This window comes from Callorhinchus milii, unplaced genomic scaffold (genome assembly GCF_018977255.1).
Source record: "Callorhinchus milii isolate IMCB2004 unplaced genomic scaffold, IMCB_Cmil_1.0 Scaffold13, whole genome shotgun sequence".
NCBI classification, from domain to species: Eukaryota; Metazoa; Chordata; class Chondrichthyes; order Chimaeriformes; family Callorhinchidae; genus Callorhinchus; species Callorhinchus milii.
Genome location: NW_024704754.1, coordinates 12,460,258 through 12,487,763, shown reverse-complemented (window position 1 = coordinate 12,487,763; position 27,506 = coordinate 12,460,258). Strand labels below are relative to the sequence as shown.

General features: G+C 41.5%; 2 protein-coding genes across 7 annotated transcripts in view; both read right to left on the bottom strand.

The window, feature by feature from the left end:
- The window catches only part of ebf1a (EBF transcription factor 1a), a 265,989-nt gene extending 264,598 nt beyond the window's left edge, over positions 1 to 1,391 (bottom strand). For 5 of the 6 annotated variants that reach the window (XM_007891402.2, XM_007891404.2, XM_042340170.1 and 2 more), the window contains exon 1: positions 637 to 1,391. In XM_007891402.2, coding sequence (XP_007889593.1) covers positions 637 to 770 — 134 coding nt within the window. In that variant the 5' untranslated portion in view covers positions 771 to 1,391. The remainder of the gene's footprint in view (positions 1 to 636) is intronic. The other variant, XM_042340171.1, reaches the window with a different exon arrangement.
- Positions 1,392 to 19,146: 17,755 nt separating this feature from the next.
- The window catches only part of rnf145a (ring finger protein 145a), a 50,981-nt gene continuing 42,621 nt past the window's right edge, over positions 19,147 to 27,506 (bottom strand). The window contains exons 9-10 of the mRNA XM_007891401.2: positions 25,418 to 25,774; positions 19,147 to 21,093 (exon numbers count right to left, since the gene is read on the bottom strand). Of these exons, the coding sequence (XP_007889592.1) occupies positions 20,575 to 21,093; positions 25,418 to 25,774 (876 nt within the window). The 3' untranslated portion in view covers positions 19,147 to 20,574. The remainder of the gene's footprint in view (positions 21,094 to 25,417; positions 25,775 to 27,506) is intronic.

Sequence of the window (27,506 nt, the reverse complement as noted above, 5' to 3'; positions counted from 1 at the left end):
CCACCTCCAGTGTACAGCTCCCGGGTATTCACCCCCCGGGCTCCTTTTTTTTTGCTGCCGTTTATGGCCACTGATCCCCCACCGAACTTTTATTTACAATTCAAAACGCAGCGCCGAGGGTTCCGCACTGTCCGGGACTTTGCGGCCAAAACGCAATCATCAAATGTTCGCGTTTCGCATCGGTTGCGCTCAAACTTCTGCTGTGCTCCACTCGCGTGGATTAAGTCTTTAAAAGTCCCGGCGTTATAAGTTTCTTATTAGGGCTTAAAGGCGAACGTGTTTAGAGTGAGATAACCCGCAGTCGAGTTTCCCAAAAGTTTGGCTCACGTTATTCGGATATGTCCCTGACAGCTTAAAGGGAGTCAGTCGACAAAACACCGGCAACTCCATATATAATATTATATGCGGTCGCGATGGTTTCAGACAGAATATCACCTGGAGTGGGGTTGCCAGTGGCTCAGAAGATAACTGTAAGTCGCGCAAGAGAAGTGGTTTAAACAGATGTCAGCTCAAATCCACCCTGTATGTGGCTTCGTTTGACTTGCAAATCGATATTGCACCAAAACCCGCGTTGTAATATTTTGTTGGTTTTTTTTTGCTTTTTTAAGGAAAAAGAGAGTAAAAGTCGTGCCTTACCTCTGAGCGGCCGTATTTGCATCCAACACCCCGGCTCCTTGCATCCAAGAGCGGACAGTGTTGATCCCACTCCCTATAGGTTCTTCCTTCATACTGCTCCCACTTCTTTGTATATTTTCCTGAATCCCAAACATGAAAACAAGCTGTTTTTTCCCCCTTTTCTCTCTCTCTCTCTCTCTCCTTCTTTCTCTCCCTTTCCCCCCCCCACTCTTTTCTTCCAAGAGAAAAAAACCCCACCAGACACGTTAAGTAAGACGTTGAATGCAGCTTTTCTTTTCGGTCAGTCAAGTCAAGGATCCGGTAGCAAATACCAACCCCCCCCCCCAAAAAAAAAACAGACTCTAGTGATAATAATGATCGGTTGGGGTAGGGGGTGGGGGGGTAGGTAGCGGTTTACAGTTGAAGGGAGAACAGAGAGAGGCAAAGGGAGAAAAAAAGGGGCAGAGAAACAGATACACGCAACTCAAAGCTCGTGTTTGGATAAACAAAATATCCCACACCCTCCCCCTTTTTAAAAAAAAAGCAGAGGGGGGAAAAAAAATGCTGCTGGGAATTTTTTAGACGCACGAAGAGATCAAGTCGAGTTACTGGGCTTTGTAAACCCAAGTGTCATCGTCCAATAAGAAAGAGTAAGTTTATTTTCTCTCTCTCTCTCTCTCTCTCTGTGTGTGTGTGTGTGTGTGTGTTCAGAATCGATGCTGTCTGCTGGTCCCGGCGAATGAATGAGAACTGTTGAGCTGAGAGGTGTTCCCTTGTGGATGATGCTGTTTCTCTCTCTCTCTCTCTTTGAGTGGTGGTGGGGGGGGGGGTGAGGGGAGGGTGGTTGTGGGGGGGGTGGGGGGGGTGTGTGTGTTCTCTTGGGGTGGTTAGAGAGGAGGGAGAGGGGAGGAACAGAAGAGGGCGGGCGGATGGGAAAGAGGGTGGGAATCAGCGATGGGAACAGTGTCCCGCAGGAATGAATCCACGTTACCTTTCCCCGGAGTCACGCTCTCTCCTCTCTCTCTCTCCCTCTCTCTCTCCCCCCCCCCACACACACACACCCCCCACTTTCCCCTCCTCCTCCTCGGGCGCTAAAGTGACGCAGACCCCCGAATGGGGTCTGAAAGGAGGGGAGAGGGTGGGCTCTGAGTACCGAATATGGTCAAAACCCGCCTTTCGCTAAGCCAATGGTAACGCCATCCGACTGAGACGGACAGACCGGTCTGACAATGGGCTTAAAGGAGGTTTTGTTTTTGCTTTCAATATTTGACACAATAAAACGTGAAGGTGCAATTTATCCCACAAACCTATTACAATCTTCACCCTTTTATTTATCTTTTCGGTATTCAAACGCACACGTTCCCCAATTGTGGTGGACATTTACATGGTCACCAGTTTTTACATGAATTGGGAACATTTATTTATTGATTGATTGATGTATTGATTGATTGATTGATTGATTTATTCATGCATTTATTGAGCCACAGAAGCACTGGCGTCTTTTGAGGTTATTAGTTTCTACAACAACAACAAAAATATCCCCCACCCCCCCACCCCCCCCCAGGTCACTGGGGTTCATTTTATTCTAAGGAGAGAGCGACAGCTAAACCTCTCTAACAACCCGCCTGTGGCTCACGGTTTGATGTTCCCAGAATTGCACTGATCCGGCAGTTTTAGACGTGTTTTCCAATCGCTTTTACACTAACGCACATAATATCTATCTTAGCACAAGTTTATCTATCTATTCGCTTTAACATTTTGGGACACTCTTTGAAATAAAACTCCTCACATAATTATAAAGGTCCGGTTACATCTTTTTTAAAAATATATAGGTTTAAAACCACAAGGTTTCCAATGGTTATAACGTTTCCTTTAGGCCTGGGGATATGTGACTTGAAATGAAAAGGTGAGGAGCCTCTCGGGCACTGGTTTGTTGGGTGGGGAGTCTGCTGATGGAGAATGTATGTGGGGTTGTTGGTCGCTGCTGCATATCTCACAGCTTTGAGTGTATTTGGCGACTCGATGCAGAACTCCTTAAAGAGTAATTCATAAAGTGGATAAATGATGCTCTCACATGTATAACGGTGTGGATCTCTTTAATTCTCTCATAAATCATAGATCTTTATTGCAGATAGGCAGTGGCAGTGGCAGTGGCAGGCGGGGGAGGTTTTAGTTGGGGTTTTGCTCTTTGTGTGTAAAATCCACCCAACGCACGAACCGCAGTTTCAGATCGACTTTCTCTGTGTGGTTTTTCACTCATTCACTGCTCTTCGGGGTGTGTTCCGCGCAGTATAAATACAAACACAACAGGTAGCCTTCTCGGTGTGAGCTGTGCTGATATTAACACTGTCCAGTCTGAGCACAGCCCACACTGGAAACTGACCCCTCTGTCTGACACCAGGCGCTCAGGCGCTCGCAACTCGGGCTCTCAGTCCAGGTGTCGAGTTTCTCCTCTTGTTAATAGCTTCGTTTTTTTTTATCCACTGGGACAGTGCAGTGCTTCCACACGGTTTAAATCATTTCACATCACACAACTCGCGGAAAATAACGCGCCCCTATAGATTGCAGCTACAAACAGATTTTCTCCCTGACTCCAGGAAAACAAACCCACAGCGATATTCTGCACAAGCACCAAAAGCCGTGATATGGATACTGACTGCACTGACTTCCAGCATCTTTTTACAATAATATAAACAAGCGAGTCCAGAGTTTCTTTCTGTAGCTGTTGAATCGAATGTTTTGTGTTATTATTTAGGTCAGAAGGTAAGAGAACTGAATACAAGTGATTATAACATAATCAGAGAGGTTAGGCTCTGGCTATTGGAAAGACCCTTTCCCATGCAGGACATGGGACACTGCCCAGGTAACTATATCCCTCATTGCCTCCGTCTCCTCTGGGATGAGAGGACGATATGTTTTTGTATAGAGCCGTGGTGATTAATGCAATGTTGGTAAAGAAAAGGCGATGCGATTTAAATACGCCATGTGTGCTAAAAAAGAAAGAAAGATGCTTTAACGAGCCGAGAAAGCAGGAATATCGATTTGTATTCAACACGAAGGGACTCCTGGACTAGCCGACCGACCGCAAGCAGGGTTGTGAAATAAAAATGACTATAATTGAAGTCACTTAAAAAAACGAAAACATTTCAGTTGTGAAACATGGAACATACCGTGTGCTGGTTTTGTTGAATGAAATTCACTGTGTGTTTTCACACCTCCCCTGTCTATGTTCAGCACATCTTGCTAATTTGAGAATAGTAATGAAGACTGCGAGGTGTTAGTCACGACATGGAGTGTTACAAACTATTAAATATTGTCAAACCGCAGGATAAACACAGCGGGCATGGGTCTAATTTATTTTACATATATTCTGGGGGTAGATCATTTTGATTAAAGACTTTTTTTTTGCTGCAATCGTTTGCAAAGCGTTTCAGAGATCAGCGGATTGCAGGGACATTGCCCCAGCCTTTCCTTCTCTTTGTACCCACGTCTGGAGGAATGAGCGGTCGACTCTTTTCTTTAATATAGGCTTTAAATTAATGACCATATACACCGATGCAAGAGAAACGCTTATTTGAGTTTTATAGGGTTTTTTTAATGTATAAATGTCCCAATCCGAATTATATAAGCGGGCGACGTCTCCTGAGGAACAGTATTGAACAAAGTCATGCTTTTAATCCAAGGGTTTGGAATAAGTCTATGCTTTTCAAATAAAAGCTGTCGTCCCTTCTGGAATGTTGTTATAGACATTTAACTTAATATTTGTCCTAATGCGCCTGTGTTTAGAGACAGAAAGAGCGAGAGAGTGTGACCGGGGGTGGAGAGGATTAACTCAATATTGCAAAATAAATACTACTGTACTTTATAACTATATTCCCAACAATGTATTAATTTAATGAAGAGTTCTGTACAATAGTATTCAAGAGAGTGGACTCCAATGGATTTAAAAAAGAATGTAACCGTTCTTTTTTTTTAAAAAATGAATGACTGTTTCTAATTAGATCTAATATTTGGTCATACCCGAAGTTATTGCTGTGTGTTTATCTGCACGATTCAAAGGGAATAAAACTCTGGCGAGTGGTTCATTACAGGTAAAAGCAAGGACTCTATAAATCTCTGCCTTGTGTGTTCTTGTGATTCTTATTACAGATGCCCGACCTCTGCTGGGTTTTATTCCACTGGCCAAAGGAAAAATCCAATTCGCAAATATTCTCCCAGGAGTGGGGTTGTCAAGGCAGCCGGCTATCTGCAGTTTAAGGACGAAATCAAATATGTTAAGGGGTTGATGGTGGTGGGGGGGTGGGGGGTGGGGGGGATCATCTGATCCAGAAAGGAATGATTTTGGAAAAAAATTCCAAACCGCATCGCATTTATTGCACTTATTCCCAAACGATTGCAGTGTTTTTATTGTGGTGCCCGGTGAGGAGGCTTTGGCTCCAGGGGTCGCCGTCTGATGTGGGAATGTGTTCCCGTTCGGAGAGATAACGGAATCCTCTCAAATTGCAGTTTGCGGACCTCAGTGAAGTGGAGGCGTTAGAGAGCTGCCCTTCAGTGTCTTCATTATATATATATACACACACATATATAATATGTGTATATGTGTGTGTGTGTGTGTATATATGTGTGTGTGTGTGTGTGTGTGTATATATGTTTGTGCGTGTACATGTGTGCGTGTGTATATATGTGTGTGTGTATATATGTGTGTGTGTGTATATGTTTGTGCGTGTACATATGTCTGTGTGTGTATATGTGTGTGTATGTATGTCTATATATGTATATATTGCATTGGAACAGTTAAAACGCGTGAATGCGTTTTCGTTGCGTGTGAGAGTTTAGGTTTTTTAGGGGAATAAAACATTGTGTCCTGGAGCGGCACCACATGTTATAGAGTCCAGCGATCGATTCATTTAATTTTTAATGAAATCTGATTCTTTCATGCGCATTCTTGGCAAATGTTGGATTTCGATTTTTTTGGTGATACACCTAAAACAGTTTACACACATAAGAGCGTGACAGATGGTCAAAGCCCTTTCCTTTAAGAAACGCACTCCAGATTATATAGGGAAAGTTTCTTCAACACAAAGTATTGTGTTTGGGAAAATTTGCTAATTTCAACAAAGTGCACAAATATATTGTATGATGGACACGAGAGGTGAAAGTAGTTACGAGAGAGAGAGAGAGAAAGCGGACGAAAGGAGAGGGAAAGAACGTGGAAATGCAAAAATAAAGAGATAATTAGAGAGACAATTCAATCAGTACAGAGAGAAACGGGAGAGTGGGAGGTATGAAGTTCAGAATGAAGGGGTTAGAGAAAAGTGGAGGAAACAAATCAAGGACAGGAAAATGGGAAGATTAAGAGCAAAGGAGAAAGAAAATGAGGTCGTTGCACATAAATAGAGAGCGAAAGAGAGAGAGGGAGTGAGAGAAAGAGCGCAGCGCAAGAGAGAAGGGAAAAAAAACACAGCCAAAATGTCAGCAAATCACATTCTGTGCGACAGTGCACCATCTAGTGCTGAGTGTGAGTGAGTGTGAGTGTGTGTGAGTGTGTAAGTGGAGGGGAATCTGACTCCGCAATTATCCTGGACACCAAAAAACTCATTCCAAGGCTTTGGGTTTATTATCTCCCGAACCATCAGCCATTATATCTGGACGTGATAAGATTAAAGCGCGTCGTGAAGAAGGAAATATTTGATAAAAATCAAGATGACATGACTTCGTTTTGACGTCAGTGTTGATATCTACAAGGCAAGGTCATGGCGTTAATTCGGGATCGTTGGATAACGACACCACAGAATCCAGCACTCACCAAATATAATGGATTATCCTGCAAATTTATTTTATATGATATTGCATCCGGTTTTACATCCTTCTATTCAGCAATAAAAAGCCCCCCCCCCCCCCCCCCCCCCCCCACTTTGAATTCTCCTTTAAAAATGCACACACACGCACACAATGTTACAGCCCACACAGCAGTCCTCAGAGATTATGTCAAGGAAACTCGAGGGTATTGTTCAACTAATTGTTTAAAACTCAATTGTTGTACTTCTACATGTAAAAATACATGTGCTACATCTACACTGGACACATACATAAACAACCACATGAAACACATCCATATATATTCTTCAAATACATCCAAGTGCACAAATAGATATTGTGCCAACCCTGAGATAGTAATGCACTAACGTGTACAAGTGTGAATATGCACATGTACATAACCAGGCTCACATACACCTTACCAGCTAAACATTATCTGGTGTATTTCACTGACGTACTGTCGCTATCTTTTCTCACTTCAGTGTCGGAAATCTTTGGAGTTTAAGCCATTTGCTAATCTTACATGACCACAACTATGGAGGATTGAAGCCCAACATCATTGTTGCCTGGAAAATACACAGTCACTGCACTTGGCAGTAAATCCTGTGAACTATTTTGAGACGTCTCGACGATGTGAATGAGGGCTATATCAATTGCAAGGATTGTATAACATCGCCTTTTAAATACATTTAGGACGTACAATAAACAGCAGTGAGGAGTTCTGCAGTTGAAGCCTTCAAACAAACAGCACAGGGAAAGCATTTAAATGCAGTGAAGTGACCGCGCTGTAAAGTACACCAGGAATCCAGAGTGAGCTTGTCACTGAGTGGGCTGTCACAGGTCGGAGAGATAAATTGCACAAGTCGTTTCTCTGACTGAGGTGGTCGTTTCCGATGGATTTCCACCCACAGCTCCTGGAGCTGAACACTGAGCTTGGAAACATCGCGAGCGCCCCCCAGCGGCTGCTCTGTGGTATTGCCGGGCAGGGAGGGAGGAGGGAGGAGGGAGGGAGAGAGATGCTGTACATTTGATGGAAAAGAATTCGCTTGAGAGAAGTCGGAGGTGGTGGTGAGCAGGTAGGGGGCAAATTAACACGGAGAGGAGAAAAGTAAACACATAAGACTGAATTAGTGTTTGAATAGTGGCTAATGATAGTTTAAAATCCCCTCTGGACCTCCCCCGTGCCTTCTGCTCCAGGTTTTATTTCCCAGTGTGATTGCTTTCACACACACACACACACACACAAAAAAAAAGGCATTGGATGGAGTCGCAGAATTGAAGGCATCTCCGTTCTTTGTTTTAAAAAGAGGAAAAAGTCCACATTCCTTCAGTAATTCTGTCAAGTCCTGAATTCTCTGACGCAATATGAAACCGATGGCTACACTTTAAACCCAGTCCGGGGTGGAAAAAAACACCCAAACATCACCCAAACATTTAAGTGAGATTTAGTTCCAGTAAAAATACCCATTTCACATGTCACGCCTTAGAAATTCTGTTTCCTTTCAAATCGTCACTGTATTCCACAGACAGACATTTGCAAATGGTCTCTTCCTCACTCACTCACTCACCAGATTCCTGAAATTCCAGGAAAAGGGGAAATCACCATATTTCAAAATATATATATTATATGTTCAGGGAAAAAAATGGACCTAAACTACTTTTCTGTCAAATCAAATACACTGACAAACAACGGGCACTGGTCGGAATAACGATTGCAAAGTAGCCTTATTACAACTTATCACAACTTATTAGATTTTATCCCGAGATCATTCTTCCTCGACGCCGAACTAAAATAAAACCGCTTCTCTGCTGTTTCCTTCTGTAAAAAACAATGGAATGCATTTTACAAGTTTTATCGTTTTCAATCTGAAGGAAAAAACACATCGAACATTTAATTCAAGTTGCACGTTCTGCAATGCCTCCAGTCTGCGGTCGGCGTCTCTGATACTTGGGAGGTTATTTACGGGGCAAAGCAACACATTTATTTTAACGATTTTAGTTTCCAAATACATTGAGTACAAAGCAAAAGAGTCATACAGAACACCCCCCTCCCACCCACCACCCCCACCACACACACATACAATCGTCATCATCACAGGTAAAGCAGGTCTTTTATAAGGCAAGAAAATGAGATGATCTATAGCACAAAGATTCATTTATTTAAGCAGAAAATTAATATAATCGTAAGACATTATTTTCTTTGCCTCCAGCCAAAGGCATTTTTAACCCGATGAATATTCTGAGAACAATGTTGAGGATGATTTCCTAACAGTGTATTAGTAAAAGAGTAACATGACAACAAATTTATATTTATTATAGCGCCTTTGACGTCGAGAGGAGGTGTCAAGGCTTTGGACAGGACAGAGCTTTCCCCTGTTTACTAGTCCCTGTGTGTGTGTGTGTGTGTGTGTGTGAGGGTTGTGGTGGGGTGGACTTTGCCTGTTAAGATTTCACTGTTATAAATTCAGACACTAACCGACAGCCACAATTTGGGGATTCTCAATCAATCAATGCACATTTCTCTGGACTTGTGCTCAGGTGTCCAACTGAACAGACCACTGACATTGCCAATGACCAAACAAACAACCGAGGGGACAGACAGCATTCCCTGCTCTGTCCAGGTTTGATTCGAAGTAGGGAATAGCATTTATCGCAGCATTGCTTCTCCAGTTCAATCTGACCCCCAGCCTCCCGGTCAGACCCTTTAACCTGTTCACTACCGAGTGCAGTCAGTTTTCTCTGCGAGTTTCTAAACGCGCGGCCGCCGTTTCCTCTTTGGGAATCGCTGATCCCTTTCCCCTTAATGCAAATGCAGATATCCCAGATGACCGAATCCGGCTAAAGATTTCGTACATGACATGTCTGCACTCTTCCTCCACACAAACCCCGAAGGTCTGACAGCCCACAGTGGGGTAAAGGCTCTAATCTGCGGCACTGTCCCGGGATGTGAATGTGCTGCGTGAAGCCAAAGCGTTTCAGCAGAAGTGCTGCTCATCACAGACTTGAATCGCGCTTGAAAACCCCACCAAATCCACTGCTGCCATCTGATGTGTGTTAAACTGTCATATACATCTTGAGTTAATGGTTACCTCGGGTCTAACCTACAAACTAACATGTACATAACTAACAATTACAGGAAAGAAAGTATTGCTTTGCCTGATTTCCTCCCTCCCATCACTCCATTCGTGTCAACACATTGCCTTCTCCATTGGGATTATAATAAATAATATTATCCAAATTGCATCTGACAGAGCGCCTGATCGGGTTGTTGAGTCGTCTCAAAGCGCTTCACATGATATACTGTAAAGTGAGTTGTCAGTGTATTTTGTGGATTGTCGGAGCTGCAACGACGTTTTCACCGTTTGTAAAGATGCGGTTTATTGGTGAGTTTTGCACAGCGAGAGGACGATTTAATGATTTCGACATAATGCTGATCCATACACTCACCCGCGTGTGTTTGAAAACAATGCATTAATAACCTACACATCAAGTAACACAACATCCCATCTGACTCACATCTTACAGTAAGTACCGCCGTGTTTGTGCCAATTCCAAACAGTTTCCACTTTGGAAGAGTGCGTCACAGCGATTGCCTTCGCCAAGGACCAAATTGGTAAATTACTGGGTTCACGACTCCTCACATAACTATTACACATCAGCGGTGAACTGAGCCCGAGTTTGTGTTGAGCAGTGCCCGGGGAGGCATCGCTGCAGCACTGAGTCTCTGTTCGGATCCCTGTGGTTCATTGTGTGGGATATTTTGATGCACACAATATTAGTGAGAGTTAAATCGTTCCTGTTTGTGGGCTGACAGCTTCTGGCTGCGGCTCAGTGTGTGTTGTGCACAGTCTTTGGCGTCAAGACACCACGTCCTGTCCCTACACACACAGCCCTGTCCGCCCTTTCATTCTCACAGCCATCGGGGTTTAAACCAAGTCAGAAATCAAACACAGCACTGACCTCTCGCTGTCGCCGGGCAGTGTCAGTCAGTGGGTTTATTTTTATATGTGTATATATATATATATCGCACATGAGCCGAGAAGCCAAGGATTTGATTGAATTTGCCCTTTTTTTAAAAAAACACACACACACGAAAGATTCTCTTTAAAAAAAAATCACTTTCAAAAATAACAGATAGATTTTTCCACCCCCCAAAAAATTAAATGAACGCAGCGCTTTTAACATACTTTTACTGTTGGATTGGCTTTGAGTTTGGACCCGTGAGGTTCAGAGATTCTCAAAGAGAAGCCTTTATTTAATGTGGTGTTATTGTAGAAGCTGCTGGACTTTCATGGCCACATACATTTCAATGCCAAGTATTTAAACCAAGGCTGATTTCTAGTTTAAATGGGAAGTTTATATTAAAGCTGGTCGGAGATTTCAGGTGGTTTGCAATTTGCACCATCGCTCTTCACATATTCTCTCTGATCTCCACAGAGAGGGATTCACTGCAACCGATCTCCGGCTATAAATGTATCAGATAAACTACACGATGTAGAAACGTATTAATCTGAACGATTTCGAGAGAGTTCCCACAGACAAAATAGAAAACACGTGTGCGACACAGAATCCGCGGAGGATGGTGTATAAAACCTGGCGTTTTCACAGAAATTGTATTTTATTGGAGTAATTTTTTTGAAAAGAAACAGTACTGAAACATAAGTATACAATGGTATATATAGCGTCGCTGCAATCTCTCGTTCCTTTGGCCTTTTACAATCTGTAAGGAGGTCAATGGGCTCCAAGTAGTAATACTTTTCAGCATATTGGGGGGAACTTGTGCAAATTAAATTAAAATTTAATTCAAATTAATTTGACAACTCATTCTCAACACTATTTGTGCCAAGTTGCTGGGGCAGATTGGCTGTAGAGTTTGCCTACATAACATCCACTTCACTATCAATTATTTTCATTCTGATGAAAACTGGTGTTTGTCCAGTTAGGACCATTCTTCCCACTAGGATTTACCTCTTTCCTTCCCACCTCCTCAATACGCATTAGTGCTAATGTTGTACTTTGTGCATGATTCAATTTACTAGTCTGGCAATTAGGAGAACGGGTTAATCAATATATTGTTAATAAGGAAGTAGCGATAACCCCCATAAACAAACTGAGGTGAAATATTTACAAAGTAGATATTTTGCTCCTAACCATACTAAAGGATGGCTGTTTCAATATAAATAACTAATACTTGCATTTGGTGTAGCATTTTACCACTTTGGTTAAAAATCTCAAATACTTCACAGGATTTTACTGTTAAGTGTAATAATTTGTTAATAACAAAAATCAAATTCTAGGAGGTTCTCTGCCCTCATGGTATCGGTATATCAATATACATTATTAGAACATTTCGGGACATTTAATTTAATAGAGAAGCAGAAATGTACAGGGCAATATGTGAAATCCATTATGATACTTCATGCACATTTACTTCACCTATATAAAATAAGTGGATTTCACTTACAGTGACTATAGTTTATTTGAATAATCAGGCAACCTCAAATCACATCTTCAAGAAGTCTCAAAGCGCTTCACAGAATATACTGTAAAGGGAATTAACTGGGAATAACAAGGGTCAGGCATCGGGAGCCGAAATCCTATCTGTTTTTCTTTTCCTCTCAAAGCTCAGAAATGTAAAGACTAATTTGGGTTCTAGGTGGAAGTTTTTGTTCTGTACTGCTCATTGTCATGCGATCCAATCCACTCGCCCATTAGTTTTATAGTGTTTAGCCAAAATTGTTCTGCAATGTCATTCTACCCTTGTCATAACATATTGATAGAAATTCTATCTTGAACTTATATTTTTATATATTCCCATACAGGGAATAAATGATACTCAATTCTGGTATTGAGCAGAAAAAAGTGAAAGGAATTGAAGAGGAATGAAAACAGGACACAAGGAAAGGGAGCCATCACTAAATAGTTGAGTGCGGAGTCCATGAGTTATCATTCTTACTGCACTTAGAAACAGCATTCAGACAATTTATATAAATGGCCCATTCAGACATGAGCAGTGCAGACCTAGGAGGTCCCAGGTTTGATCGACAGTCTGTTTGCTGTTAGCTATTTGCAGTCAGAGCCATGTGGGTGCACGTCTCAGCCTCCACCCCTTCCTGGTTTGGACAAGAAAAATCATTCAATGTTCCCAATCCTGATCCAGTTATCCCTGTGCGGATATCATATACTCACTGAAATATCCCATTGACCCTTATGGACCAGATTCATGCATGAAGAATGGCTCCTCGGTGAGATAGCATAGAGCTTGCGAAATTATACTCCAGGACAAGACAGTCCTTTGAATCCATAGTGAATAATGCATTCAATGAGTAACAAGAGGAAGGATTTAGTTGATACACCTAAGCTCAAAACCTAAGCGATTTATAAATTATCTGAAGCCGAGAAGAAATCACAACTTTGAAATGACTTCCAGTATCCCTGTGGAGACCTGCCTGGCTCAGGAACCAGAATATGACCACTGCTAGAGGGCTGGCTCGATTCCGACATTTCGTTGCCAAGCATGTCACCTTGGGGCCAGTTCAGCTCGAAGGAGACCCCACTTACCTTCCCCAAGGAGTATAGAGCACTCCCTGAAACCCTAACCCCCAATGTACTGTAATTGATGCACACTGACTTCAATGTTCAATAATCAATCGCTACAAATTAATGGAAATGAAAATCCAGTTATTACCAGGAACTGGTCATCTTAGCTCAGTTGGCAGCACTCTCACCATTGCACTGTCAGACGTACCATTCTTCAAACGAGACATTAACCTGAGGACCTGTCTGCCTGTTCATGTAGATGTTAAACATTGAATGACACTGTTCGAAAAGTGAAGAGAAAGGAAAAAGAGAGAAAAGGAAAATAAATGAGCAACTCATCTTGGCAAATTGCAATATGTTGGATCGATTGGCTTTAAAGTCATTTGTGATCAAACTGCGCCCCCTACAGGAGTTTTGCAGAACAGCATGCTTCTTAAAATGTTTTCAGGGACCTGTGAAGATTTTGCTTTTCTCATTAAATTCCTCCCTTTCTTAAATACACTGTATCATCACCACGGGTACACTTCCATGGGAGGGAGGGTGGGGTCTCCAAGCAGTCCGAGTCACTGCCCCATGTAAAGGGCGCTATATAAATGCAAGTTGTTGTCTCTCTCTGTGATTGAATTAGCTTTGAGTTGATAATGTGTCAAAGCCAGACATACTGACAATAATCCAAGACATTGTTGGTTGTTGACCAATCTATCATATCATTGAGGCTCCTATGTGCCAGAACTCCAATAGAAAGGACAGTCATATCTGATTAACTTTTGTGAAACTCACCAGTGGTTGTAATGGTGAGCTGGGGTTACTATCACTAAGCCATTAATACACTGTGCCCAATTGGCTGTGGAATAAAAATGTGAAATGTATTGTTAATTGTCTAGTATTAAGTGCAAGTTTGATATGGACATTAAAAAGAACCAGACTGAGAAGTTATAATTCATTTTTAAAAAGCCAATTTAGAATTTACACCCAAGCTCAATCATCATTAATGTTCAGCTTCTATGGTTCGTTTACCTTCCCCAAATAAAGTTGATTCAGGTTTCTTCTCTTTTAGGAGGTAATTAACCACAATTATGTTTTATTCTTCCCTGCAAACACCTTCCCGGAGATTTCCAGAGCCGGCACAGACACTTGGCCTTTCTGTGCAGTATAAATTTCTATGATTTCAAGCATCTCAGCAAGTCCGGCTTGAAGTGCTTATGGGTAAGTTAGTTCAATGCAAATTAACATTGAAGAGTGTGATAACAAACACCGTATTGATGAGTGACGTGCCTTCAAGATTTCCCAAATTATAAGATTTTTATGACCTGAAATGTCCCTTGGGAATTTCACCACTGCCTCTCAGCAATCAGAACATTTGCTATGTTGCACATCTTCATTACTTTGATTCAGCTGATTGTTGATATTTCACGATTGTTATTTCTTCCTTCCAATCCTCATGTGGAGACTCACGTGCTGAGGTTTGGTTCCACTGGTACCAGCAAGGCTCCAGTACTGTAGCCACAAGACATTGTGAACCCATAAGGCAAGTGTTTGCCATGAAGCTGAAGCTAAAATCCAATTCACCATCCACCACAAAAACATACGCATCCCAGTTTCATTGAACTAGTTTGTTCTTTTGCTGGAGTGAAACATCACACCTGTTGCAGAGTCTCCAACATTCCTCTGGTAAAAGTAGCATTAATGAATATGTTTCGTGGAAACATTCATAACAGATTTAAACACAATAAAGCTTATTCTATAAGCGTGGAAACAGGGGCTGTAGAATAGATTGAACTTTATGGAGTTAGATTGGTGTCTCATGTCTTAATATTATTGCTATTAAAAAGATTTAACATTTCAGTCTGCATCTTTACCTTCAATATGTCCAACATATTCTTCCTCCCCACTGTGTTGAAGTCAACACTCAGTCTTCTGTTTGTGGGACATTGCTGTGCGCAATTGGCTGCCGCGTTCGCCCACAAATATACAGTCAATTCACTTTACAGTGTGTTCTGTGAAGCGCTTTGGGACGTCCTCCTGACGTGAAAAGCGCTATATCAAATGCAAGGATTATTATTATTATTACTGTTGCCTAATTTAACTCATTCTTTCTCTGGACTTCAAGATTGTTGACTATAGGCATTAAACCTTCTCAGTTGATCAGATTTTCCTCTTACTTCTTCCAACTCCACGGTATCCTGCACTACAGAGCTTAGGCGTTCAAAGTAGTTGCTGAAAATTTTGGGGGAAAAAAGATACAGGATACACATAAGTAAGGTTACTCTAGCACTGATTTAATTTGGAGATGAATTTGAGACATTGACTGCAGTATCCATCATGTTGCACTGAACCTCCATACTTGTAAAAATACTTTTAAAAGCTGCTGTGGTGCAATGGACGATCCTTAGGATTAGTTTTTCAGGCAGCTGCTCACTCTGACTATAATTATGAACATGTTAAAATGAAATGACACTTTCTTAGTGCAACTATACTTGTGCAGAAATTTCTGTCTGAATTAGCTTTCCCACTCCTCAACTGCTCAAAGACAAATTGCTCCAGCAGTATAAAGGTAGGTTAGTAACTCTGGGCTTGAGGAGAAAATCAGGAGGGCTCTTGTTCCTCATTGCTGTCCAGTGACTCCTCCTAATTTGGGCTTATGCACAGATGTTGGGCATTAATGAGCTTGATCCTCCATCTCATCCTGGTTAAATAGAATATCAACTCTTACTATAAACTCAAGTATAAAGAACTGCCAGCTGAGTTGAGCATTCAGTCACTAACTTCAGAAGAAACAAGCAAATTGTGTAATGCTGTAGTCACCATTATAACATAAGGAGTCAGAAGATTTGATTGTTTAAAGTTTTAATGTTTTACTCTGTTTTTCATGGGCAACAGTATTCTGACTAGAACAATGTTCAAGATGCTAAAGCCAACAGTTTGACTTTGAGCTCACTTTGGTGAAATTGACAAATCAATAAAAAAAATCTATTTTCAAAAATTCTCCTTCAGTACTGCAAGATCTAAAGATTCATCAGTTACAAACAATTGTTTTTGTCCGCTCTACTATATTCAATGTTCCTGAGCCATCTTCACAATAACCATGGCAGTCTCCCTGATGACATAAACCACTGTGTGTGTGTGTATGTGGGGTGGGGGGAATGTGTTACGCGGACTCAAAGTTCTTGTTTCGATCCCAGTGTGTTGTTTTTCTGATCTCTCCCAGAGTGGCAGTGAAATTACTAAGAGGGAGAGAGCGTGGAATTCTGGAGATAAACCAACTTGGCCAGACAAAACCATTCTACTCCGCAGCAAGCCCAAATATTGATGACAGTCAACCAGCATGTCTGCTCACCAGTAAATGTAGGTTGGTCTTCAACAAGAATGAGTGGACTAGTTCCATGGAACTTGGCAATAATATTTATTGGTAAGCTCTCATGTTACCAATACCTTGGGAGTCCTGTAGCTCAGTGGTTAGAGCACTCACCTCACAAGCGAGACCTGGATTTGATTGCTGGCAGGGCGAAACGTTGGGCAAGTTTCCTTATTTCACACGTCTCTGATTACCTAGCAGTAAGTAGGAAACCGGTTGTTAGTCGATTGGCGGATCACTTTTCCGGGGGTAATAATTCCTTCCAAAAAAAATTGGTCACTTAATCCACGACTGTTTGTGGGACACTGCTGTGCGCAATTGGCTGCCCCATTTTGCCCACAAAATATAGTTAATTCACTTTACACTTTATTCTGCGAAGCACTTTGAGACGTCTCGAAGACGTGATAAAGCGCTCTATCAAATGCAAGGATTATTATTATTATCGTTTTAGTAATATAGCATGTTATTACTCACTATCTGAACTCACATATGAAGCTACTTAGGCGCAGAACTGGAGGGTAGCCAACACCTGACTGCAGCATGGTTTCAGTGTCCCCTGGAGAGGGGAGAAAAGTGACTAAAATAAAGAACTTTGGATAAACACTGTGAAATCCAAGTGCTGGATTCTCTTGTCAAACACTAAAGTGATATTTCTTGTGAAATCAATGTCTGCTAGGGTCAGGTCACAGTTACAGTGGCATTAGATACAGGATATGGTTTTGCACTTGACTGATATGGTGGGAAGTCATATTCAAAAAGAAATGTGGACTAAGATATGTTACATCCTACATATAAATACTTTAACCACAAGCAATTGGGAGCAATTAACATTCCATAATCTTAATAGCTTTGATGGTGAAAGACTTGAGTCCTAACAGTGTCCCCAACTCACCTGGACTTCTCTTCACATAAGTGCTCATGGCTAATACAAGGTAGCAATCAGTAGTCATTTGCTCGCTTACAGTTAGCTAGCTGAACAGGGTACTTACACTTAATACAAGCAACCATGTGAGAAAAGGATACCAAACCTTTTGATTTGGTCCAGTGAAGGAGATCACTGCACAGATGCCAATCTTACATAAACCATTAATTATGAAAGGGATGTATTTTGAAAATGTCCTATTACTCGCAAATCACAAAGCATTTCAATTTATTCAAACGCACCAGATGGATCCCATTAATATGTGGAACAGACTGACAGTGCGATTGTGTATTGGCAATACTGCATTTGGCTTTGAACCAGTCACTGAAATAACAAGAGTCCTGTGGGAGGATCACATTTTCTATATATAAAAAAACAACTGGATCCTCAAATTCCCCACTTTTACATCCCATATTCTCTACTTGTTGCTAATTATCTTCTCTATCTAAATTATAGTGAACAAAAGTGATAAAATGGACTTGTTGGAGGTCTGGATTCTGAAGTTGACGACACAAAGTTGTACTTACAACATAACAGGGCTCACAAAAGTTAGGCATGTCATATACTAACACAATATGCAATGCTTGAGATAAATGCTCATAGACTTTTTGAATATCCTTGAAGCACATATCATATCTCTAAGCCTTTTCACAAATCTTAGAAGTAGTGATCTCCCAAATGATACCAAATTGCACTGGAACTATACTTAAGTATGAAGCACCATCTTCAGAAAAGGGAAGTTAAGGGATAAAATTATATCAGACTATGAAAACAATGTCTAGACTATTGTTAATCAAATGGAGATTGATTGGTTCAGATGTGGAGATCTCTTTAATTTCCCATTTCTATGAATTGTTTAAAACTACTGTCTGGAATACAGATATGGGTAAATGTAAGATCATCAATAAAGCTATTTTGTTTAACAAAAAAGTGCTTTGGATGATGTGGTTCTCCCATTAAATGCCAAAGTAGAAGATTGGAGGGCTGGTCACTAGAACAATTTGATGTCATCTTAGCCTGATGGGGTGGAAGTCTCCTATAGTCTGCTGTTAAGTTCAACATGAATTGAGTTTGGGCAGTTTCAATTTAGTATAATGTGAATAGGGACCCTCAAGCCTATTCCACATTCTATTGAATCATGGCTGATCTGTACCTCAGCTCCATTTCCCCATCCTTTCTCCATAACCCTGGATACCCATACCTTCTAAATATTTATCGATTTCAGTCTGGAAAGTTTCAACTGATCAAGCATCTACAGCCTCTTTGGGAAGAGAATTCAAAATTTCCACAAGCCTTTGTGTGAAACAAATCTTCCTGGGCTCGCTTCTAACTGGCCTAGCTCTTATTTTAAGATTATGAAACTTACATTTTCATCCAGAGAATTCCACACAACTTGGTTGCAAAACAAATTTGCCATAGTAGTTCTTTATAGAAGAGTAAATCCATTGTGGCTGAGGTCAGATCACATTCCTGGGGTAAGACAAATAAGCTTTAACCTGCACTGGATTGAGAAGTATTTGATATGGAATCTATATATTTTTTTCTTTTGAAGGTACGACTCCTTTGTCTTTCTCCACACTAAATTTCCACCAGTGCATTCCGCTAACTTACTTCAGGCGGCCATTATTCTTGTGTGAGGCGAAACAGTGAGATTTTGACTGTGCAGTGCAACACAGCCAAGCCCAATCATTTCTTCACCTGGCCCTGATAGAAATACTCTTAGCAAAGATCACTGGACTAGTGATAAAGAGTAGGAACACGGCCTAAAATTTACCTCTATAACCCAGAGCACTGAGATCAGCTCACCTAGCACAATATGAGATCGAACCTGGGATTTTCCATGGTTCAGATATTTAATGAAACTCACTAAGTGATCAGGAGAGCTCTTCCTCAAACATTTAGAGAAAAACATACTATATTTATTCTCTTGTCGGAAAATTTCAAAGCTTAACAGAGATACAGCATACTTTCAAATTTATGGTAATACTCCATTGTCCACATAGCACTGTCCCACATTTACATAGTTAATTCAGATTTTTAATTTAAAAGCCGTTCTTTCATCAGTGTACCTTTTATGCAGATAAAGAAGCAAATGTAAAGACTCCACGTTGATTTTTAATAGTGAGATTTTACTGCTTCTTGTGCATGTAAAGCAAAACTTTTCCAGCAACGTTCAGATGAAATTACACTTGGTACATGCGTATACACATTTACTGCACTGTGTCCATCAGCTAATTTTAGATGTAAAACACAATCAATGACCCAACTCTATGTAAATTCTATTTGGAACAGTGCACTTCATTGCCTCAATGCATTTATTAAGATGTATACTTCTTGAAAATAATGCCCCACAAGAATTTTGCCAGGAAGATTCTATCAATGATTCATGTTTATTATTCAACGCCAGCTTGCTTGTTCACAGATTGTTCACATTAAGATTTGCAATTTTTAAAAAGCTACAGAATCAGTCTCCTAATTTTCCGGTGCACTCCATTGTTAATAAAAATTGGAGTTTCCCTTTCTGTTTAATTACACAAGAGTAAAAGTAATTTTAAACATGAGTTTGCTGACTTAAGCCTTGATGAATTAAGAAAAATCTTATACACATCACTATTTTTTTCCCCAAAGAAAATTTGTGCAAAAACGAATTGGAGCTATAAAATGGCTTTTTGCTTTGTTCCATCATACATGTTACTGTAATCATTTCCACAAATCGCAATTAATGCAAAAATTAAAAAAAATACTGTTCTTGAGTTTCAGAAGTGAAACATGCCATACCATCATGTGTTCCAGCTCTTATCCATATCCTGAAGTTCATCCCACAAGTGACCCTTTCAAATCTCAAGGGAAACAAGTGTTCATAAAAGCTTCAGTCTACTTCATTGAGCAATAATTACAGGCCAGTTAGGTACTTGTTGATTATTTTGGAGATGCACTATAAACTATGACAGTGCAATCGTAGTGACAATACTGAGCTACAAAAAATAAAAAAAGTCTGCTTTGCAGCATGTGACTCTAAACATGCTTAAAAGCTTCTAGTTATATAAATATAATACGTTCAATCACCTAATAGTTATTTTCATGCCTACAAAATCTCTAGCAAAAACACCCTCCTCTTGCCATGGCTATGTAATACTATAATGATAATGTGGCAGTGAGATCATGAGATCCCTTTTCTTACAGACGTCTCCAGACCCGCTTGTGAGAACACTGCACTCTTTCTCTGCAAACATTTTTCACTTCTCCTCGTTACTTAAAGCCATCATTTCATCTATCAAGCCATTGCCTGCATTGTCTAGGCTTCTCTTTACACACCACTGCGGTATCATGGCAGCTTGTGGGATGACTCTGCTTCATGCAATTCCCCACTATGGGCTTGTGGCAACTCCATGCATTGTTCATTAACAGCTGTTCTCACAACAGGCAATCGATCTTTATCTGGGCAAAGGTCTCTTAGATATGGATTCTCGTCTGTACCAGTAAAGGTGCTGTTATGTATACGCGGATCTCTGTCTGTTTCTCGGTCTCCGTTAGAAGCACTAGTGTTTCCAGATTCCGGACCCTCTTTGTTGTGCAATTTAGGGCCATCTTCAGGACCTGGATCCAGAGAGTCTTCAAGATGGACAAGTTCCTGTCCAGCTAATTCTTGCTCCGGTCTCCTCTCATTCTGGACTAATTGCTCATCTATCTCCTGAGCTGGTGTTGCTATTGCACCAGGCTGCTGTCCTGCAGATTTCAGGCGCTGATGGCACAACGGGCATGTTTCTTGCACATACAGCCACTTCTTGAGACAGGCCGAATGAAAGAAATGGCTGCACGGTGTAATCACAGCAGAGTGCATGTCCTGAAGAACAAAAAAAAACTTTTGTTATAACTGACTCGAGACTCAAAGAGCAATCGCTATTCAGAAATGTTATGTTAACAACTGGTTAATACCATCCAAAGAACAAGCTGCTTGTATTTACTATTTACGATTTCAAGGTCTGGAACAGCTCAACTTAAGATATTACACGGGCCACTGCCACTCCAAAAAATACAAAGAAGATAGATGTACTGGTCAAAATAGGTGAGGTGGCATTCAGCTTGAGAGATGCAGCTTTTGTACATTAACTGCAAATGAAGTGAAAGCCATCATTTTGGACTGGGTTCACGTTCCTCCAGGGAAAATGCACCAGGATCCTCTCATCTCTGGGATCATACACATGTCAAGATTTCCCAAACGTAATGCTAAAATGAAACCTAAGCTCATCTCCAATCAAAAACTGTTCTTAAGATTTTGCTCTATATGGAAAGTCAGATAATATGACACAGTATACAGTTTGATGACAGCATTCTTATATTTAGTAAATGCTGTCCTCCTTCCAATTTACTTCCCTCCCCCAAGTCACTCTTTCCACTCTTTACTTCTGCCTGGTTGCTCCTGACCGTCATTATTTCACCCAAATGTCATTCTTTCCACTGAGCCTGCCTAGACAGTTAACATCAGCAGGCTACTCAACTGGTAAAGGCAACACTGCCTAGCATGATTCTGTTACTACCATTCGTCCACTTGCATACACTTGCCACGACATTTACTGCAAATAATTCTTATTTTGTGGACGTTTGATATGAGCACTAATTCAATTGCACAGTGATATCAAGAGAGCAAAGCTCAAACTTATGAAAAGAATATTGAATTACTGTCTTAAAATTCATCACCAGATGCATTACTTTTTACATAATCTGAGATGTGTTTTAAAAACACAATTTTACTTTTCTTACAGTGACATAGATAAAAAGGTAATGAGTAAAGGTGAGTAACTTGGTAAGTAAAAGCATATGGGAACACATGGACAGGATTATAATGATACTTTACTGGACTATTACATAGATATGTATTAAATTATTTTTGCTTTTACAAATTCATCTGTGAGACTAAACATTAAGTTTACCTTCAACTTATATTTTTTCTTTACGTGCCTTGAACTGCAGACTAATCATGTTTTGCCCAAACTGAAGATTGCAGCTTTCTTTAATTGAGAATAAAAGTTCCAAAACGGAATACAGTTTTTACTAATACCTCCCATTTTCAGGCAGAATTAAAGATCTTTTAACAAATTAAAAACAAAGAGGGATTCTCTTCCCCCCCCTTACTGGCCAACAGTCTTCTAGATAAGTTATCCATTCATCTCGAGGCTTTTTGTGGAGAACAAATGGCCTCCTGCAAACATACTGGACCCAACAACAACAACAAGATTCCATTCACGTCGGGAGGACGTCCCAAGGCGCTGGACAGTTGGGTCAGGACCCGAGCATTGGGGGGAAATGGTGAGGGGAGGGAAGGGAGGGAGCGAAGAGGGGGTAGAGAGTCGAGAGGGGAGCTGAAGGCACGGTTAAAGAGACCGGTCTTGAAGGAGGAAAGGGAGGAGGCGGCGAAGGCCCTGGGGGATGGAGTTCCAGAGCCTGGGGGCTGAGAGGCTGAAGGCCCGGCCACCAATGGGGTGGTTGGGGCGGGGGATGTGGAGCAGACCGGAGCCAGAGGAACGGAGGGTATGGGCAGGTAGGTAGGGGGATAGTAGGTTGGAGAGGTAGGAGGGTGCAAGGCCATGAATGGCCTTGTAGTTGAGGATGAAGATCTTGAATTCGATCCTCTGGGGGATGGGGAGCCAGTGGAGGCGAGCGAGGGTGGGAGTGATGTGGTCGCGGTGTCTGGTGCGGGACAGTGCACGAGCTGCAGAGTTCTGAATGACCTGCAGTGTGGAGGGAGGTGCCGGGAAGGCCGGCGAGGAGAGAGTTCCCATAGTCCAGCCTTGAGGTGATCAAGGCGTGGACCAGAGTTTCAGCAGCGTGAGGGGTGAGGTAGTGCCGTAGTCTGGCGATGTTTCGGAGGTGATGGAAGGCGGTGCCAGTTGTGGCGCGGATATGAGGAAGAAAGGACAGCTCAGGGTCGAACAGAACCCCGAGGTTCCTGACTGGCTTTGAGAGGTGGAGAGTGCAGCCTTGGATGCTGATGCTGTCAGCGCCTGAGGTGCGGAGGCGCTAACGTGAGCCAATCAGGAGGGCCTCAGTTTTGCACATGTTGAGCTGAAGAAGGTTGTCTCTCGTCCAGGACTCAATGTCGGACAGGCAGCTGTCAGGACATCGGTGGTCGTGGAGTTGAGGGTAGAGGAAAGGTAGAGTTGGGTGTCATCCGCATACACGTGGAAGTTAACCCCATGTCTGCGGATGATATCACCAAGGGGGAGCATATAGAGGGTGAAGAGGAGGGGACCGAGGACAGAGCCCTGAGGGACACCGCACAAGACAGTGCGGGAGCTGGAGGAAAAGCCGTTTGTGGAAACAAAATGAAGACGGTAATTACTGAAGTACTTGATGTCAGCTAGGCTCAATTGGTAGTACTGCTATTGAAAAAGTGAGTTAACATGATAACATTTATAAAATTAAATTTATTTTCAATGGAATAGCTTATCATGCTCCATGGACTTCAAGATGCAGATTCAGTACTATGATATCCTGAGCAATAAGCACACATAGGGTTGGGGGGAATTAAGAAAGGTGGTTTCCTCACAATTCAGACTAAATAAGTCACTCTTGCATCTCAAATGTCATCTAGCATCCAGAAACAGAGGTGCATTATCCAGGTCCAACAGCAAACTGCTCCTCCTTCAGTTAAGGAAGGCAGTGGAGAAGTGCTCAACAATTGACCTAAACATCCTGGGGTTACAATGGGGATAGTGAGAAAATCATTCTAGTTTCCAGCTCCTGACCACTATCTAAGTATCGATGCTGAAGATTCAATCAAAGATAGGATTGGGTTTCTTTGTAACTTACAATTACCTCCCTCCCCTCCAAAAAACTGCCTGCCAGCACTCACCGTCAAGCTGTACATGTAAATAAAGGCTGCTTGGTTGAGACACCAAAAAACAGAGTTTGTGGAGCTGTAGAAGGGGAAGGATGAGAGAACACCGCAGATAATTGATGAGGGATGAATAAGGAGAATCCTCCAGTGACTTGCACAAAACTAAAACACAAGACATTTATACAGACAGTAAAAGCTGTCCTTCTGCTCACCTTCAATAAACAGCCACCTGCGCAATAAAGCCAGTGTTCCTCAAAACCAATAGGTTTCTAATTTATATGTAATTCAATACAACCTGCAACTCAATTAAGCAGCCATCTGCTATCCTGGAGACAGACGCTGGTTAAAAAAAAATAGTAGCACCATAGTAAAACCTACCATACAGAATGTGCACTTGGATTGTTGTCTTACTACTTAAAATTGTTATTGTGCTTGGTTTATACTTCTATTCTTCAATGTCAGTACTGTACAAGCTAATTTAGTTCAGTCAATAGGTGATAGCAATAGACAAACACCTATAAACTTACAGCAGTAATCAAAAACGTTATAGTCAACAGGTATTAAGGAACTTATTTTTTCCTTTTAAAAAAAGCTTGAGAGAAAAAAAGACACACTCACAAACAAAGATACACAGACAGAGACACACACAGAATTCACAAATAGACACACACACGCACACATATACAGATAGAGGAGAGACACAATCTAACGGGTACAGTGGGGTCCCTGTGCAAGGCCGCAGTCAAACATCAGCAAGCAAAGCTCATATCCCGCTGCTCCAACAAGCGCCGGACCATGATTTTCTATTGGCCCAGTCAGTCACTTTTGTGCATGCACGAAAAGCCGAAAAATGAGGCTTCTCGTGCATGTACAAAAGCGGATTGAAACCCAGAGAAATCTCGATCTCTGCGGATGTCAGAACGTTAAGACTGTGCAGCACTCCTGCTGCGCCCAGGATCGTGACCCACTCTTTTATGGGCGCCCCCCACCAAGATCCGAGGCCTGAGGCTGCACCCCTAAAGCCCCTGCGTTAATCCAGCTCTGCTGACAACATAGTTGTCTTTCACAAAATATCTAACCTCAAAGTTACCCAGAGAACGTTGTAAACTACCAACTACTTTTTAAGTTTCGAGTGCATTTAGCTGTTTCATAACTCAAGTGACACTGAAAGGTAATGAAAACAGTTTTATGGCAATAAGAATTAGTAAAAGATAATACACATACAGAATACGAACCGAACAGAAGGGCAGCCAACTGCGATAGTCCTGATAGAGACAGTTTGGGTACTAAAGCCAGGGTTTAAGTGTTTCACTGGTGCCATGCTACATACCTGGTAACAGATGGAACAAATGTCATTGTGCTCTTCAAGCTGTTCTTTCGTGGCAGTTGGCAGCGAGTTGATCTTGTTTGCTGCATCCCTGCGGAGAAGAAAGCTCTTCCATCCCAACTGCGCTCGAAGCCAGACATTGAAGTAAGAGTGGACAAAGATGATGGAAGAACCCATCCATGTCCATTCTCCCAATATTGTCTCTGCTACACCATATGCAACCACACACAGAGCCACCAGGAACTCCAGCAAGCGATAGGTACCATTCACATAGTAAATCACATCATCAAGGTTCTCCATTGGCTCCTTACTGAATTCCTCGACCATGAAGAGGATATAGATGAAGAGTGTTCCCAGCACCTGCAAGTTAATAAACAGTTGCAGTAAATCATGAATGACAACTGCATAATAGGATGTAAAAAGACTGAACTCCAACGTTTGTACTTATCTATTATTAACTAAAACATCACTGAAAGAAAATCGGATAATATGGGGATGCAGTATTATTTAGCTAAAAATGGTTGATCAATTTTCATCCAAAAGCCCATTGAATACTTGGATCCAAATTCCTCAAATAATTCATGTATAGTCAGCATGGGTGTGCCGAATCCTCAATAAATCCACAACTGACTAGGTGAAACAATAGAGGCCATAGAGGTGTATAAATACATCAAATACTTGTCCTTGGCTGACTGATCAGAAATGATGCTCAAGTTGAATGGGAAGGGATTATTTTTCCTATATTACATTTCGTTTCTCTCCCTCTTCCTACCCTAATAACTCTGTCAGCGAGGCTCAACTGGTAGAATACTCGCCTCCAAGACAGAAGATTGTGGATTCAAGTTCTGAGTCGGGAGACTTTGAGCTCATTGTCTTGGTTGACAGTCCAGTATAGGGTTGGGGGAAGTGCTGCAATGTTGGAGGCACCGTCCTTCTGACAAGACATTAAACCGAAGGCCCACCCGCCTGCCTATTCAGCTGGATGTTAAAGACCCCGTGATACAATTTGAAAATAAAGTTTCTCCTCTTCATTAACAATCTTGCAGTTAAATTGGTCAGCACGGCCGTATGTGGGCCTGACTGTTTACAAATTAGCTGCTGCAATTGTTTACAAATACAGTCACTACATTTGACAGCTATTACTGTAAAATGCTTTGAGAAGCTTCAATTAAGCTTTTTTTCTTACTCATTAAATTACCCTGCAGTTCTCACTTAAATATTCTGAAAATCTAAAACCCCCATCAACATCAAGGAGCTGAGCATGCACTTATTTTGTACAGCATAACTGGACACTTGCGGATCTGACCCAGAATTTCACTGGCAACTAAAGTTTCCGATTCATGAGAAAAGGTTTCACTGATCTATGAGCTGAAATATTACATCTGAACTTTGATTTGGATAATTATTTCTCCCACACTTCCTTTATTACATATGTACTCCAACAATAACCAACTATAAAGATGACAATATTTGGAATAGAACAGTAAAACCAGAGGACACAGCCTGTGATTGAAGAGGGGTAAATTCAGAACGAATCTATGTAAACACTATTTCAGTGACTGAATCGTGAACCTGTGGAACAGGCTCCCTTGGGAGATGGTTGAAGCAGGAAGTGTTGATTCTTTCAAACACAGATTAGATAGTTTTCTTTTAGGAAGTAATATTATGAGATATATAGGTAGTTTGGGACACGCGTATACAACCGCCAGGAAGATGGAAGGCGAACTAGATGGACCTAGGCCTTTTTTCGTCCGGCATTTCTTATGTTATTTGGTTAAGAGGCTCAGCCAAGAGGAGGTGCATTTCTCAGAACAAGACAGAAGGCTAAACACTTGGGGACGATAGAAGAATATACAATCCTCCCCACCTGGAAATTACTTCAAAATGCCAAATCCAATTTCATATCTGCACACCACATTGAAGTGTAACCACTAAACTAATACCTACAGCAGAACAGCCTAGATATCAGTATCCTAAAGATTATAGCAAAAGTTGTTGACAATCCCATGTGAGAGAAGACACATGGATAGCATGTGATGCACTAAATAATAAAATCCTTTGGGGAGGGAGGAGCTATCTGTATTCAGATGAA